At 40.7% G+C, this 16,937-nt stretch overlaps 2 protein-coding genes across 4 annotated transcripts in view; one reads left to right on the top strand and one right to left on the bottom strand.

Annotated features, from left to right (window-relative positions):
• The first annotated feature begins 277 nt into the window (after positions 1 to 277).
• Positions 278 to 13,918, top strand: capn3a (calpain 3a, (p94)). 2 transcript variants are annotated; one of them, XM_005477401.3, is made up of 21 exons: positions 278 to 872; positions 1,495 to 1,564; positions 2,287 to 2,405; positions 3,337 to 3,470; positions 3,853 to 4,021; positions 4,392 to 4,475; positions 4,652 to 4,746; positions 4,859 to 4,936; positions 5,016 to 5,176; positions 5,603 to 5,772; positions 5,944 to 5,955; positions 6,131 to 6,339; positions 7,977 to 8,013; positions 8,279 to 8,356; positions 8,494 to 8,551; positions 9,009 to 9,082; positions 9,390 to 9,458; positions 9,571 to 9,646; positions 10,215 to 10,331; positions 11,684 to 11,742; positions 11,848 to 13,918. In XM_005477401.3, exons 1-21 carry the CDS (start codon positions 621 to 623, stop codon positions 11,872 to 11,874), a joined length of 2,148 nt encoding a protein of 715 aa, XP_005477458.1. In that variant the 5' UTR covers positions 278 to 620; the 3' UTR covers positions 11,875 to 13,918. The 2 variants fall into 2 exon arrangements, with proteins under 2 accessions (XP_005477458.1, XP_005477459.1); XM_005477402.3 differs by having other exon boundaries at positions 279 to 872; positions 9,009 to 9,073.
• znf106a (zinc finger protein 106a) overlaps positions 12,981 to 16,937 on the bottom strand; it is a 16,906-nt gene continuing 12,949 nt past the window's right edge. For both annotated transcript variants that reach the window (XM_005477400.4, XM_019348812.2), the window contains exons 17-22: positions 16,853 to 16,915; positions 16,636 to 16,755; positions 16,447 to 16,518; positions 16,112 to 16,183; positions 15,849 to 15,995; positions 12,981 to 14,474 (exon numbers count right to left, since the gene is read on the bottom strand). In XM_005477400.4, coding sequence (XP_005477457.1) covers positions 14,418 to 14,474; positions 15,849 to 15,995; positions 16,112 to 16,183; positions 16,447 to 16,518; positions 16,636 to 16,755; positions 16,853 to 16,915 — 531 coding nt within the window. In that variant the 3' untranslated portion in view covers positions 12,981 to 14,417. The remainder of the gene's footprint in view (positions 14,475 to 15,848; positions 15,996 to 16,111; positions 16,184 to 16,446; positions 16,519 to 16,635; positions 16,756 to 16,852; positions 16,916 to 16,937) is intronic.

Genomic DNA, 16,937 nt, shown 5'->3' with positions numbered 1-16,937 from the left:
CACCAGATTACTATGATAAGTTGTTGCATGGGCTGCTCTGTTTGTTATTTGTTCTGTTTAACAAAACCCAAGTGATTAGATGGAGTTTTTACTTTTCCTACCAGAGCTAAAAACGGATGGCTGTCCATAGTGTTAGCCTGCTCCAGTTATGCTGAGACTGCTCAATGCTGAGCTCCATTGAGAATAGGTTTAAATGGATTGAATGCCTTCTGCTGAGGCAGGGCATCTACGGACCACTCTTTACATGCCCTCTGTCGCGGCCCGCTGGCCTTTGTGTCACCCAACAATGATGGCATCGGAGCGCCACTGCCGGGGAAAAATCATTGTTCACTTTGGCCAATGGGGATGCATCAAATGGACGTTTACGTGATATGCGAGTTTCTGTGCATATGTGTGTGTGTGAATGGTAATGCAAAGGTGAATGCATGTGAAGTGAACATCTCTTTCACACCAAGCGTTTGAATCTACTCTGTGACGAAGAAAGGGGGGGACGTCACACCAAGAGAGAGCCAATCACATATTAGCTGTTTGGATTTATGCCAGGCCTTTTGGCTTGTAAGACTTTAGTACAAGTGGCAAAAGCCAGTTTTTTTTTTTCCCAAAAAAAAGCCTGAGACAAGATGCCTTATACGCCATCTGGCTTTTTTTGCGACCGGTTGATCCGGGAAAGAGAGAGGAGAGACGGGGAAGGATCTCTGAACAAGCCCTTGCGCTTCAACGGCCAGGACTATAACACCCTCAAACAGGAGTTCCTTCAGAGGAAGACCCTGTTTGAGGATGAGACTTTTCCGGCCACTGTGGAGTCTTTGGGCTTCAAGGAGCTCGGACACAAGTCCAACAAGGTCAAGAACATCGTCTGGAAGAGGCCCAAGGTAGGAGGGGAGACTCTGTTGGCACATGGAGAGGCACTTTGAAGTTAAATAAAGAGGGGATGGACACATGGGAGGTGGGACGTTATTTTTGGTACACAGCAAATGAAAGCTGCAAAGAGAAACTGTATTTTTCCGGCCTGAAAAAGGAATTATTTTATGGTGAGAAGTGTTTGCTGCTGTGGAAATTTACCTGGAGATGCAGATGGAGATGTTCAGCTTTGAAGAAACTGAGTTCAGTTTTGTTTATATAGCATCAAATCACAACAACAGTCGCCTCAAGGCTCTTTATAATGTAAGGTAAAGACCCAACAATAATGGAGAGAGACCCCAACAATCACAAGCACTTGGCGACAGTGGGAAGGAAAAACTCCCTTTTAGCAGGAAGAAATGGGATGAATTTACTGCATTCCCAAACAAACTGGGAGGGATTAAGTCTGTTTCATGTTTTTTAGTCTATTTTCTCTTATAAGATTGGTGTTACATAAGTCATGCAGATACAGATAAGTTCACAGTATGTGGAGAATACTACACCCTTATGACTCAGAGACATACATAACTGCTATAAGACTAGTTATTGTTCCTTGTTTAACCAAAGTAAACTATTTGTGTTTATTTTCTGCAGGAAATCTGTGAAAATCCTCAGTTCATCGTTGGAGGAGCCAGTAGGACAGATATCTGCCAGGGAGATCTAGGTAAATTACGCTTCCTCTGGAATTTTAGGCCCACAATTAGATCACAACATCAGGCAATACCAGGTGATTTCTATTATGTGAAGTGAGCATTTTAATACAATTCAAAGGGGGAAAAGGGGAGGGACTTCATTTCAATTTCGTTTTAGCAAACTTTACTCAGACAGCATCTGACTTTTGACAGGATTGGGGCAAAAGCAGATCCAACACAGTCTGCGGTGACAGTCTTTATTAACAGAGTGGCAAAATATCCCAGCGATCCCCTCCACACGGCCTCTCAGCCTGCAGTGGCCTCCCCATATTGTGCTTACTCTTTTGGAAGGGAATCCAGCCAGCAGCATTTCTCATTGTTGTTTTGTTCAGAAAGCAAATAAAGGGGTCCAAACGGGACAAAAGTCCTGGTAGACACTGTTAACCATTGAAAAACTTACATTGTTCACAGCCCTTCGCAGCTAACACCCTGCTACACACCTGACAAAAAAAAACAAAAAACAAAGATCAGCACTCGGCAGAGATCTTTCACTCCTGGAAAACAAGAAATGTTCAGGAGAGAATTTCCTGTCTGTGTTTCATCTGATTTTCAAAATTTCACTTCATGTTCTTTATGTAGGCTGAGGGGGTTTTTTCTCACAATTTTCACTGCACTGGAGAAGATTTTAAAATCAAATTTAGGAGTGGAATAACTGCTTCAAAAGACATAATTACAAGTAATTTTCTGTGTCCAGGTGACTGCTGGTTGCTGGCTGCTATTGCCTGTCTCACCCTGAATGAGAAGCTTCTGTACCGTGTGGTTCCCCCGGACCAAAGCTTTTCAGAAGGTTATTCTGGAATCTTCCACTTCCAGGTCAGAGCCACCCGCCTGCAACCCTGAAATTATTCAAACAATATCCTTGGTTGAAATTTTTATTAATAATAACAGTAACTATATTTGTGTAGCTCTTTAACGCTTTAAGACACCCAAAATGCTTTGCATAAAACCACATATTAAGAAAAGTGTGCAGGTCCTAGCATGACTGATGCACAACATTCATTCATTCCTGCATCCATTCATGCATTAGATGTGAACCACAGCCAAAAATAATGGGCAAAAGATCTGAGAGCTGATTGAGAGAATTAATAATATACTAATTAAGAGCAATATTTATCCAAATTAAACTGAAATATTTGAGGATTCTATTCTCTACAGTGCATAATGTTATTAAGAGAAATCCCTGCATCCAAGTGAAAATCACTGCAAAATCAGCACCAGTGATCACAGTCCATAGCTGCATCCACAGAAGGCAAAGTAGTACACTGCAAACAAAGTCCACCAAGGTGATGCAAGACTCTAATGTGTTGACATCAACTTAAAAAACTTGCGTATATTTTTAAAAACTTCAGATTTCCCATTCTTTTTTATTCATGTTCTCCACAGTGCCCCAGTTTATTTTGGCTTTTGTCAATACATCTTTGTAAAATCAAGATTAATGAAGGAAATAATGAGGCATTCAGCAGTTGATGGTAGAACATTATGCATTATTTTTTATGAGAGTTTGATCTTAGTCATACATGATTGGAGATTTTGAAATTTTAAGACTTCACTGTGGATGACTATACAAGCCATGTTTTTCATTAATTTGTGACATATTTTAGATTTAAAGATGAGTTGATTAAAAAAGAAAATATTCGCACAACTTAACAGGTTCCTGGCAACACTTTAAATATATCATTGTCCTCCCGTTTAATACGTGATTCTGTGGATTGTTTCTCCTTCGTGATGTCCTTCTGCTCATCAGTTCTGGCGTTATGGTGACTGGGTGGATGTCATCATCGATGACCGCATCCCAACTTTCAACAACCAGCTGGTCTTCACTAAGTCCGCTGAGAGGAATGAGTTCTGGAGTGCCCTGCTGGAGAAGGCCTATGCCAAGTGAGTGTCTTTATGCTCGAGTGGGGAAAAGCAGAGCAAAATGGTGCTTTTTGGTAGTTTTATTCAACTGTTTAATCAGAATCATCAGAATCTGAATACTTTATTAATCCCAGAGAAAATTAAATGGTCACAGTTGCTCCAAGACCGTAAGAACAGTAACTAACTGAACTAAATTAAATTGTTACTAATATTAAGTATTACAAAGTTACAAAATATAACAAATAGCTCTAAACATTATGATTCATGCAGTCATGGTTGTGGGAATTGCTCACATTATTAGACATCCTTATACAAAATTAACTTCCTAAAGTCAATTTAAGGGCTTTATTGGTGTGCTGATAAGTTAATGCCTAAATGGACAAAAACTCTCTCTATGATCCAGGCTTCATGGTTCTTATGAGGCTCTGAAGGGTGGAAACACCACCGAGGCCATGGAGGACTTCACTGGTGGAGTCACTGAGTTCTACGAGATGAAGGAGGCTCCCAAAGAACTCTACAAGATCATGAAGAAAGCTCTGGAGAGAGGGTCGCTCATGGGCTGCTCCATCGATGTGAGACACTGTTGTCTCTCCACACCTCTTCTCTAGTATTAGTGTTGGATGTTTTATTCTTGATAAATTTACACTAAAGCAGTCGAACCACCTCGCTGTGCTCAGATTTTAAAGACACGCATCACAGTCTCACTCAAGTCTTTTACACTTTGACATCTTCTCCACTGTTAACTTCACCTAAAGATGAAGTTGATTAAAGCCTACTGTATGTTAACTTCAGCCACCAGGTGTCATCAAAATCAAAGCAAGCTTTTCAGCTGCTATTAGGCTCCTCATTCAAAATTGTCATTATGCACAGTCGTGCTGGTGTTCGCATACTTTTTTCATTTTATCCCCATTAAACTTCCATAACCTGTTTTTTAATCTGCAGTCCCTGGTTCCTGCCCGCTTCGAGACACGTACGGTGACGGGACTTGTGAAGGGTCATGCCTACTCTGTGACAGCAGTGGAAGAGGTAAAGTAGTGTGTTTTGTCCAGCGAGATTACACCAGCCGCTCAGCAAAAAATTGACAGGAGTGTACGGCTGTACACTTTGAAGCCATGAATGCTGCATTAATGTGAGCAAAACTGGAAGATGATGGATTAATGTGAGCTCATATTAAACCTGAGAGTCTCTCTGAAATACCACAGTGCCGACCGTCTCAGCACAAGGAGTCTAAAGTTCGTCTGGTGCGTCTCAGGAACCCGTGGGGTCAGGTGGAATGGAATGGTCCCTGGAGTGACAAGTAAGGAATTTTTAACTTTTACAATTTTTAACCCTACTTTAGTTAAAAGCTCAGTATTTTACTTTAATCCCTCTTTAGACTGTTTCACTATAACAGATATTTTTCCAAACAGCTCCAAGGAGTGGGCCACACTTTCTAAGACTGAAAAGGAGAAGCTTCAACATCAAAGTGCAGAAGATGGAGAATTCTGGTAAGTGAGATCTACAGTTTTTACTACAGTTAGTTGTCTGAATCCATAATCTTTCCTGGTCTCTTGAATTCCTGTACAGGATGTCATTTGAGGACTTTAAGAAGAACTACACCAAGATTGAGATCTGTAATCTCACCCCTGATGCGTTGGAGGATGATAAGATCCACAAGTGGACGGTTTCTGTGAATGAGGGGCGTTGGGTGAGAGGCTGCTCCGCTGGAGGATGCAGGAACTATCCTGGTAATCTGCTGTACAGATGTTTGTTAATCCTTTCTCACAAAAGAAGAACAGAGTGGTCTTTCACTTTACTAATACACCAAATGTGTGAATAAGCTTTATATTGGCTGAAGAATAATGCACCTTCCACCCATTAATTTTCTACTACTTATCTGGTTTCGGGTCACAGAGGCAGCAGTCTAAGCAGAGAACCCCAGAATTCATCACCCACCCATCATTCCCGAATCATTCCCAAGCCCTCCGAGACATATAATCTCTCAAGGGAATCCTGGGGCTTACCCAGTGCATAATTTGGATCCGCAATTTCCAGTTTAGGCACTTTTCATTCCCAAAATATAATGCATAAAGAACCTGAATGTCCTCTTTTTAAATGGTGCATATGATATTATAGATAAGAGAGTAAGAGAACAGTAACCAACTCTCTTGCAGACACTTTCTGGACCAATCCTCAGTACCGCCTTCGACTGCTGGAGGAGGATGATGACCCTGAGGACAACGAGGTGGCCTGCACCTTTGTGGTGGCGCTGATGCAGAAGAACAGACGGAAAGAGCGCAAGATGGGAGCCAACCTCTTCACCATCGGATTCGCCATTTACGAGGTGTCCACTTCAGTTCTTAATCATTGTTCCAAGACTTTTACATTTTCCAGCCTCTGTTGCTAATTTACTTTCACAGCTTTACTTTTTTTACAGACAAAGATACGTCGGTTTGATTCTGCAGTAGTTAATGTAATTAATGTTGTTACTGATGTTGCTATTTTCTCTCGACAGGTGCCAAAGGAGGTAAGGAAGGCATGAAAGGGATTCTCAGCAGTTTGCGAGTTAATTCCACCCTACATTTTATATTTTCGTAGCCATTCTTCCAGTTTCTTTTTTCATCACCAACTTTAACTTTGATGGAATTCTTCTGTACTATTTTGCATTTTCTGCTCTTTACATTGTGACTACCCCAAACCAGATGCATGGAAACAAGCAGCACATGCAGAAGGATTTCTTCCTATTCAACTCCTCCAAGGCGCGCTGTAAATCCTACATCAACCTGCGCGAGGTGACCCAACGTTTCCGCCTGAGCCCCGGCGAGTACGTCATAGTCCCCTCCACATATGAGCCACATCAGGAGGGAGAGTTCATCCTGCGAGTCTTCTCTGAAAAGAAGAACACCTCAGAGTGAGTGGGAGAGGGTGATCAGGGTGGCCTAAGATGCCATGAGGTGGGAATGGTTATATAAGTAGTTTTCCTTCTAGTATGGTGCAGAATTGTAGTTGGATATGTTCTGATCTTATATTTCTTAGTAGGGCTGGGTATTGGAATACAGCGCATTGGCTGTTTGCTAAGATAGTTCTTTATCAACTTATTCCTATTACCGGCTGTCAAAGATAAAGTCAAAGCACTCTTTAATAACGAGGATAGGGTTTGATCTTCACGGCAATAGAAATCTCAACACACAGTGGGGGAGCTTCAGTTTTCATTTTTTGCAGGGTTAACGTAATGAGGTATATTTTTTCCCAGACTTATCTTTTCCTCAAAATGTCCGAATGTTTTTAGTACCTAAATCTAACCTGCGAGTAAATGTGAAACAAAAAGGTGGGCACTTATCGTTCTGCATTAAATAATGCCAAAAATCACCTTGTGTCTGACAGAACAGCAGTATTTCAGATTCTAAGATTAGAATCTGTTATACAATAACGGTTAGGGTAAACAAAGAGGTATACAGAAATTATTAAATATATTATATTGCGGTGCCTGTAATTAGATCAATGCATTTTACTTCTGAGTCCTGTACTATAAAGACAGTCAATCTCAGTTCAGTTCAGTTTTATTTATATAGTGTCAAATCTTCCTTCCACCGAGCCCAGGAGTCATTACAGTTTTCTACAATCGTTTGACATTTACACATTTGCAAAGCCTTACAAACCCTAAAACAATCTAATAGATAAAATGACAACAATACCCAGCCCAACTGTATGTGCATTTTAATTAGACTTGGAGTTTATGAGGCATTTCTCTACCCTGTGTGTGCGGGTCTCTGTGTCTGTTAATGGGGGTGGGACTTTCTGCTTGGTGGGTGGGACACAAACCACCAAGAACAAACTATTTTAACGGCGATTTGATTTGTAGAATCAGAAGAAATCGGCCCGAGTTCGAAGCTGTTATGGAATCTTTTTTAGGACAAGCATCTTCAGATTTGGGGATGATCTGGTAAACTTTCTAAATATTCAGTACTGCATAACCAAGCCTCAACAAACATCTGCACCCCCCCAACCATCCCTCTGCTGCCCAGAGGACCAGACAGCATGCAGAGGCGGCCTGAACACTGATGGACCTGGACTTGGGTGTGACTCAGGGTGTGAGACGGATGGGCTTTGAATTACCCAACATGGCTTTAGATCACAGTATACTATGACACCATTAGCTATGCAGGTCACAAATTACTTAAACTAATTAAAAATGGAAAGTTCTGGTAAGTGACAATCAAGTTTGCCCAAAATAAGAACAATCGGGAAGAACAAAACTTGACTGGAGGAAGCAGCAGGTGATACAAAACTAACAGCTCCATTAAGCGTTTTATGCAATCATTTTCATATTTTAGTGCAATGTGACTTTGGGGACTATAAGCCTATAAACTCCTTTATAATAAATCTGTCAGATGACTTATAGATTCAGCACATCGACATAATTCATGCAAAATTTGGTGAGAATAAATTTGATGACTGCAGTAAGAAAAGAAAAAAAAGCAGAGGCTTATAGTCCAGATGAGATGATGGTGTCACCGTGGTGACTGCTGTTTGTTCGTCTTCACTCAGGGAGATAGAGAACAGGATCGAGGCTGATCATCCAGTGGTAAGTGTCCTCTTAGTTTTCCAGAGTGTGTAGAGCTACTGCAGCACAGGGATTGCCTTAATATTTCCTCCAAGTACATTTAAATGTCTGGTTACTTTGGCAAGTTACAGAAATAAGCAGCAAAACGCTTCAGCTGCTTTAGTTTATCTTATTTTGTTCTGGAATTGAGGATATAACCAGTTTGTAATGTAAAAAATAAATAACTTGGAAAGGATCATCTTGAGAGTTTTTCCTTCTTATGCGTTGTGGCTCAATGACGCCTCAGCCAGCACCAGCTTCAGCGGGGGAAGAGAGCGAGGAGGACCAGCAGTTCCGGACTATTTTTCAGGAGATAGGCGGCGAGGTCAGTACAGAAAGACGAAGAGAGGCTTTAAATTTGTCTTTCATTAGCAGAAAACATTAGGTGATTGCTGTACTTTGGAAAGTAATCTCCTGTCTCTTCTTTATTTGTGTCCCCCTCTGCTCTACTTGTTCTCACAGGATATGGAAATAACAGCCAACGAACTGAGAAACGTTCTCAACAGAGTGATCACCAAGCGTAAGTCCAGTCTGATAGGCTGAACTTTCCGCCATTATAAAACTTACAGGAAACACGCACACATCAGTCCACAGCAGGCAAGTCCCTGCTTGATCCATCAGCCACCAATTTTCTCAACCTTTTATCTAATTCAGGGCTGTTTATACACATGCAGGTAATTAAGGGAATTGAACACAGCTGTCATGGTTTGCTGCGTGGCAGGCAGGATGTAGGACCCAAATGCAGGACTCACACACAGGAATTTAACTGAAAGCTGCAGCTTTATTGCTGGGAATCACTTACGATAAATACAAAACAAAACTCAAAAGTTGAAACAAGAAAAATCAATAACACTAGAAAATACTATTTTATCTGCTTGAAAGTGAGCACTTAAAGCCAAAAACTTCAGGAAAGGCCAATAGCAGCATGCTGTCTTTAACTGTCATCCTCTAAGTGTTTTCATTCTTTACGTTCCCAGACAAGGACCTGAAGACGGAGGGTTTCAGCCTGGAGAGCTGCAGGAGCATGATTGCTCTGATGGACGTATCCTTTGTATCGAGTGCATCGGGCTGGCTGTGTTGCCTGTAGGAGGCACAACCTGCCGAGACCCAGGCAGGGTCTGTGATGGATGCTCATGGGGCTTAGGCCTCATTTCAGTCACAAAACAGTGACATTTGCTTTTAACCTCTAACTTTGTGTGGTTTTAAGCAGTCTGTGTGTTTACTTTGGCAAGTTTATGATTTTTCCCCCATTTCATTTGGCTCAATTTGCCTAACTGAGAAAAGCCTTGTTGCACCACTCAAATGTGACAACACGACTGACACGGTACTCCATTTTAGTCTTAACTATGTCTCCTCAGATGGATGGGACCGGTAGACTCAACCTTCAGGAGTTCAGACACCTGTGGAATAAGATCAAACAGTGGCAGGTGAGAAAACAGGTTTCAGTTTATTATTATATCAGAAATTATAGAATCGTTCGGCAGTAAGCTTCTGCTCAGCTTATTGTCATACATACTGATCATACCCGATTTCTTTCAGGGAATTTTTAAACACTATAACACCGACCAGTCCGGTATCAACAGTTACGAGATGAGGAATGCTGTCAATGATGCAGGTAATAGCATAAAACGCAAATACAGTACTGTGCAAAAGTCTTGAACCACATCTCGTTTCTGGCTTGTAATTTTTAAAGCGATCTTGAGCAATAGTTCTTCAGGCTTTCTGAGATTTTCTTTGGACGTCTGCAGCTTTTGTATTCATTTTTAGTCCAGTCATTATACCTTACCATTTTCAGAAGAATGATTTGTTTGTTTGTTTGGCCACTTAACATTGGCCTATGAATCATTCAAGCATAAAACATGCACCTAAGTCAAGTGATGAATCAGACAACTTAGTTAGCAAATGATCTCAGTAGAAGGGGAGCTGTCAAGAAGCTATTTTTAAGGAAAGGACACAGGGAGAAAAAGTCATACCAGATACTGACTTTTAAGCTCCTTAGAATTGTACAAACGGCTTTTTCCTTATATCATCTATTTCTGTGTATCTGCACCTATTTCCCATTTTCCATTCCAATTATAAAGAAATGAGGTATAATATTATATGAAATATATGAAATTACAGCTTCAACTCATCCTCTAAATGTTGTTGTCACTGTACAGTCATGTGTCTCATGTCCCGCTCAGGCTTCCGTCTCAACAACCAGCTCTACGACATCATCACCATGCGCTACGCAAACGAGAGCATGAACATCGACTTCGACAGCTTCATCAGCTGTCTGGTCCGGCTCGAAGCCATGTTCAGTAAGTCAGTGAGATGGAGTTCATTTTTTTTTTCTGACATTTTAGAGAATAACCTCTACACCAAACAAAACAGCACATTTCCCTTTCCAAGACAAGTTTCCAAGGATGCCAAATAATTCAGGTTGAATTTTGGGAAAATGTTGATTCATAGGCTGAACCATACAAAAGTTAAAAGTTAAATAATGAGATGTAATTGAAAGACAGTGGGTCTGTTTACGGTACCTCACCTTAAAGGAAAGTTAACAGTCATGGCCAAAAGTTTGCCACTTCAGTTTTTATTCAAACTATTTTTTTTACATGTTTCTAAATTAGAGTGAAGAACAATCATAAGCATTTGAGAATGGCAAATAAATCAAATTTATGCAAAGAGTTCATCTTTACATGTGCAGTTCTCTGGATATCAGCTTATGGACCAAATCCTCATTGATGGTGATCCATTCCTGCTTTATTGGTGCTCCCAAGCTGATCACAATTAGTGGAATTATGGTCTTTAACCTGCTTTTTAAGGGTGGATTTTTAGGGCTTTTTTGGGATAGCGAGTCTTTAAAAATCAGGTGGACGAGCAAAAGCCCCCAAATTGTGATCAAGTTGGAGTGCAGAAAAGGCAGGAATGGATCACCATCAATCATTATGTCCCAGATGATGATATCCAGTATCCCAGAGAAAACTGCAGAAGTAATGAAGACGTACCTCAACACTGTGAATACTGACTCCATCCATCCATTTTCTTCCACTTACCCAAATCAGGGTTTGGGGCTGGAGGCTATCCTAGCTGTCATCGGGCAAGTGGTGGAGTAAACTCTGAATAGGTCGCCAGTCTGTTGCAGGGTATAACACATAGAGACAGACAACCATTCATGCTCACATTCACACCTACGAGCAATTTAGAATCACCATTTAACCCACCTCCATGCATGTTTCTGGACTGTGGGAGGAAGCTCCACACAGAAAGGCTTTTTGCATAAATTTGCTTCATTTGCCAATAAAACTTATGAAATGCATAATAATGTAAGAAAATCATCTAAAAACTGAAACAGCTGTACTGACATGAGTGTACTCTATGTTGTCTAGACTTGCACAGGAGGCTATAGGAAGAGTCCCCTGCAGATTCAGTCAGTTTAATCAGATTAGACTGGTGTTTCTATGTACTTTATCATTTTTATTCGAACTTTGCTTCTGACATGACTGACAGGCCCACTGGATTAGTAAAAATGGCATTTGTTTCTCCAAACATTGTTTTTGTCATTTCTTTGTGTTTAAAACAAAGTGTAGTTTCATTTCTTTTGCCCCTTATACAAGATGAACCACACTCGTGTTGAACTGCAGCTGCAGTGTGATGTTTCTCTTCTCAGGGGCGTTCCAGGCCTTTGATAAGGATGGAGATGGTACCATCAGACTCAGTGTCCTGGAGGTACTAATCTTTGATTATAAAACACAGATGTAGATACATTCATTTAAAAGGTCAGCACTGGTAGCTCCGTAATCCAATGAACCTCTTCCTTGTGTCCATCTTTAGTGGCTCCAGCTGACCATGTACGCCTAGAAAGCCCAACCATCTCCCAGGTGAGCTCCACTCCATGCGAGGACCAGACCTGCCAGCCTTTACCTCAAAACTCAGTGTGCCTGACTACCGTTAGCCTTCATCCACCTCACCTCCAGCTCTGCTCCTTCTACTCCAAAATGTCCTTTCATTTGATCTTTCCATTTTTCTCAGCAGGTCTCAGGCCTTTTGCATTTCCTTCTCTGCTTTTGTCCTCCCACCTCTTTCTCTCATCAAAATATCAGTCTCAGTCATAAGCTCTGTTCTGATTTTTTTTTTTAAATACATACTTACCGTTAACATTTGTACCATCTCAGGCAGCAAACACATACAACCTCTTTTATTCTGTCATGATACCTCACAGAGCCTCACCCAGCAAACCCATCTCTGTACCATTCATACCCCCTGCTAACATCTCCTCCTTCAGCCTCCCTGTGTTTTCTTCTCCTTTTATCTAACTGAGCAGCAAGGCCTTTCTTCCTGTATTCATTCCAGTGAACTGGGCTCTCTGGTGGACAGTGAATAAAAACTGTGATTTACTCTCTAACCTGTTATTAACTAAGAATCTGTACAAGTAGGGCCTAACAAGGATTGAAAATATCACTGTTTCCTCATTAAGTTTTTGTTTTATTTGCTGATTTTTTTGTAAGCAATGAATCCACCTGGATTTATCATCGGCCTGGACTCAATCACATATAATCCCACTCATCAGTAAAAAACATATATATTGTTTTCTGGTGGACAAACTCAGGCTTCTTGTGTTTATCTCAGCTGAAAAACTGTCCAGTTCTCCAGTGCTATTTGTGGATGGATGAAAAACAAGAAGAAAACTGAGGAGCAATGGGTTTTTTCTTACTTCCAAATTGGATTTTAAAGACTAAGGCTAATGGGTTGAACTGCAGCTTTGTTTTTTTTGTGATTTTCCTCTTAAGGCTTTGGTCTAATGAGTGTACTGCATTTTTAACCACTTTAACCAAAATAATAAATGTGTAGTTACTGATTTGACTGCGTTACCAGTAATTAAGTTGTGAAACTGTGATAAATATGCAAATTTCAGTAAACACTGAGTGAAATAAGAAGAAAACACCATAAAAATACAGCATTTTTTCTGATGTTGCAAACATTTTTATTAACTTTCTCTTTCTTAAAAAACATCTCATAACTTTGATAACAACAGAAAAACTTGAAGAAACTCAGGAATGCCAGGTAAGAGGTGACGCGCACGCTTTTCTCGATCACAAATAACGAGCGAGAACGTCAGGTTAACTCGGCTAAGGGCAAATCCTCAAAAAAAAGAAGGAAAAAAAAGAAAGAGAACGCAACCCGGAGAGCTGCGACCTTCAAACCAAGTCTGCCAAAGAGAACAACAGCTGGGCTTTTAACAGAAGATTCAGTCACCTGTTTTCAAGAGGGTGAGGTATGGCATGGGAGATGAATCCAAAATCTTCTCTTCGAAATCTTCCATCGAACACCTCCTCTAAACATCCGCTGTCTCCACACTTTATTAGACAACTGTGGAAAACAAATACAGCTCCAGTGCCTTCTGCTTGATTCTCCAAATACAAAATAAATCCACAAGAATGTGACATAAAAACAGCACCTCACGCTTGGAAAACAAGGTTCGGCGGACAGGGTTAAACACTCTGCCGACAACGATGAGGAAATAATCCACACAGATTAGCACACATACTTCACATCTTGGTTCTGTTTTCACAGCAAATGTCAATTCTCAAAAGACAAATCCTTCAACACAGTCCCTATTAACGCACTAATCACCTGACAGAGCAACAACAAATAAATAAATGTGATCCTAAATGACCCAATGAGATTGTTAGAACTTGAGTTTTTTTCATTTTTAGAAAATAAAAACCAGACATTAAATAAATAAATCTTCAATTAAATTCCCTCAAAACAAATAATCACACTGTTAAACGCAGCCTCAAAGACAACACCACGAATTTCCAAAAACTTTAAATCGCTCATTGTCATAAGTGGCAACTTTAATTTTAAAAAAAAACAAACAAACACTACAGGTTGCTCAACATGACACGCAACAACTGCACAACAACGATAAAAACATCTCTTAACCCATGCCATATTGTAGCCAACCAATCTGGAAGACGATAACTGCTTTTTGTTGGCGTTTCATCGGAAAAGCGTGGCAACTCCCTTAGATACCGGCTACGCTGAAGTTTCTTCAATAAACAAAAGTCACGTGTTTCTTTGTCTTTCTTTGGTCAGTGATAAGAAGAAGCAATGGTCATACATAAAAAGGGGAAGGTGTGTTTTGTAGAAAGTTAAAAAAAAAACAAAAAAACATAACAGCACAACCAACCCTCCTTTTTTGTAACTGTATTATGGTTGGATTCCAACACCGAGCATAAAGGATGGACTTGTCAGACGCCACTCGCCAGGCTCGACGAGAGCGCTGCTAAGGGTGAGTGGGTCCCAAGAGCGTGCCTCCCAATATGGGAGGGTAACATTAGGGTAAAGGTTACAGGAAAGGAGAGAAGTCTCAGGGAGAAACGGCGTTCCCACCAGAAGCTTTAAGGCTCCACTTCAGTGTCCTCCTCAGCATGTTTCTGCATGTGCATCAGCATTCCCTGCAACACACAAAGTCACAGCCTCTAAATCAGCTACTAAAACTTGTATGTACTCAACCAAAGCATATGTAAGGGTTTACATAATAGATTTACGGGAGGTTATATTACAATGCATATTTACACAGCATCACTCATTAAATATGAAGTTCCTGCTATGTATTGCTTTAGAATCATTTATAGATTCTAACAGGACATGATTTGTTTTTACACTTTATATGTGACAGTGGAAAGGTTGTTGTGGTCCTCTTATGTTCACTCAGCTCCATATTTATTAAAATAGCACAAATTAGCTTTGTTGGATTTACAGTTGAAAGTAATTCTTGTTTATATTACAGTGGGCGTTTCACTGTCTGACTGAAACAAGCCATTTTAAATCTATCTGTCTACTGATTGGCTACTAGCAGACAGGAGGTTTCAAAAGCAGCAGTAGAAAAAAAAAAAGAGCATTTTAGAGCTTTTGGGCCATAAAGATTATCTGCATATATACCGAAATGAAGATTTGAATTTTGGGCTATGTTTAATATAAGTATCCACATTATATCAGTACACACAGTCAAGCAAAAACCACAAAGTACACTCTTACTGCTTCCACAGGAATTAAGAGGGTAAGCAGCAGCCAGGTGCTGCTAATCAAATGTACCCAATTAACTAATCATCTGTAAATAAATAAATAAAACCACCTCTAATAAAAGCTGAAGCTTTGTGTGTCTGCTGGTCTGAAGCATTCAGGTGTTTCCGAAGGAGTGGGTGCCCGAGCAAACACACCCCAAGGTCAGATCATGCAATACTCACAGAAATTGGAAAAAACCCAAGAGCTACATTTCAGAGTCTACGGCCTTAGTTAGCATGTAATAGGTTAAAGTTCATGACAGTTGCTTGGAGGGACTGCCAGGAGAAAGCCTATTCTCTCTAAAAGAAGTTGGCCCCATGGCTTAGGTTTTCAAATGTGTATCAGAACAGACCACAAGACGTCTGGAACAATGTTAACTTTGAACAGACCAGACCAAAGTGCAGATGTTTGACCATAATGCATAGCACCACATTTGGTGAAAAACAAACACAGCATATCAGCTGAAACACCAACTGTCAAACACGGTGGTGGAGCAGAGTCACAGGACTGAGCATTAACTCTTCTGAGTTTTGCAACAATCCAGTCAAAGTCCAGACCTCAACCTCACTGAAATGCTGTGGTGGAGCCTTAAGAAAGCTGTGGGTACCTCAATGAACTAAGCAACGTTATTAGGAAGAGCAGGATAAAAATAAGAAAAAAAAAATATTAATGGCTCATTATGGAGAATGAATGACTTTGACTGCATCTGTCTAAAAAGAAAGAAAATGTTGTTGGGTGTTGAGTTCTGCTGAATGTGTTTATACCTGCTTGGAGGTGTTGCGCGCAGAGAAAAACACTTCACAGTTTTTCCAGCGGCACTTGAGCGTCTGAAAGTTGGCACTGGTGTGGTCGTTGATCAGGTGCTGCTGCAGATGCTCAATCAACCCAAAGACCAGCGAACAGCCATGCCACTGGAAACACAAAACGCCAATAACCAAACAAAATGAGAAGCTCAGAAGGAAAAGACGGGACTGGGACACAACTTATCCATAAATTTCTCAGCTCTGCTCTGTGACCCACGTCTTACCCAGCAGCGGTAGTTTTGCATTAGGTTCAGCTTCACTGCCTGCACGCTGCCATCATAGCAGCCCGTGTAGATCTGAAACACACAAAATGAGAGTTAGCATTTAGCCTTCTGACATATAACACAGACAATTTTATGAAAAAAGATGTCTTGTAGAAAGGTAATCGCTCTCAATCATCACTTAGGACCCAGTAGAGGTGTGTGACCACATTAAAGCTTAGAAATTCCTCATATCAGCAATGAAACTTTACAATTTGTTTTTCAAAAATATTCTGTATGAGAGCCAAATAGATGAGTTATTAAGTCATAACTGGTGTCTAAACAAGCACGTGTCTCACCATGTTCTTGTGGATAGCCATGCACATCACCATGTCCTTGTGTCCTCCGTAGACCTGCAGTTGGTCATGAGACTGTGGAGAGAGCATGCTTTCAGATTTTCTTGTGCAATGGCATGTAAATATTAAATAAAGAAAGAAATTCATAAGCAGTTTATGTTATTAAAAGACAGATGGTGTGACGATGCTAACCTGCAGGTCGTAGACACGGACCAGTTTGTCCAGGCAGGCGGTCACCATCACTTTCCCCAGGATGGCCACTACAGTAACAGCATGACTGTGGCCCTTATAAACCCGCACCAGCTCACCTGTCTGTGTCAAAGTAAGAAAATAACAATTTCACATGGCTTCTTTTTTTTTAATACTGAATAACTGAAACTAAAGACGCAAAACTGTAACAGCAACTCACATGTATGTTGTGTGCGTAGACGCACTGATCACTGGATCCACTGAATACCAGATCATTGACCACCTGGGAAAAAGCAGCAGAAGAG

This window comes from Oreochromis niloticus, linkage group LG19, assembly GCF_001858045.2.
Source record: "Oreochromis niloticus isolate F11D_XX linkage group LG19, O_niloticus_UMD_NMBU, whole genome shotgun sequence".
Lineage (NCBI taxonomy): Eukaryota > Metazoa > Chordata > Actinopteri > Cichliformes > Cichlidae > Oreochromis > Oreochromis niloticus.
The sequence above is the reverse complement of the archived record's forward strand: the minus strand, read 5'-3'. Positions and strand labels throughout refer to the sequence as shown.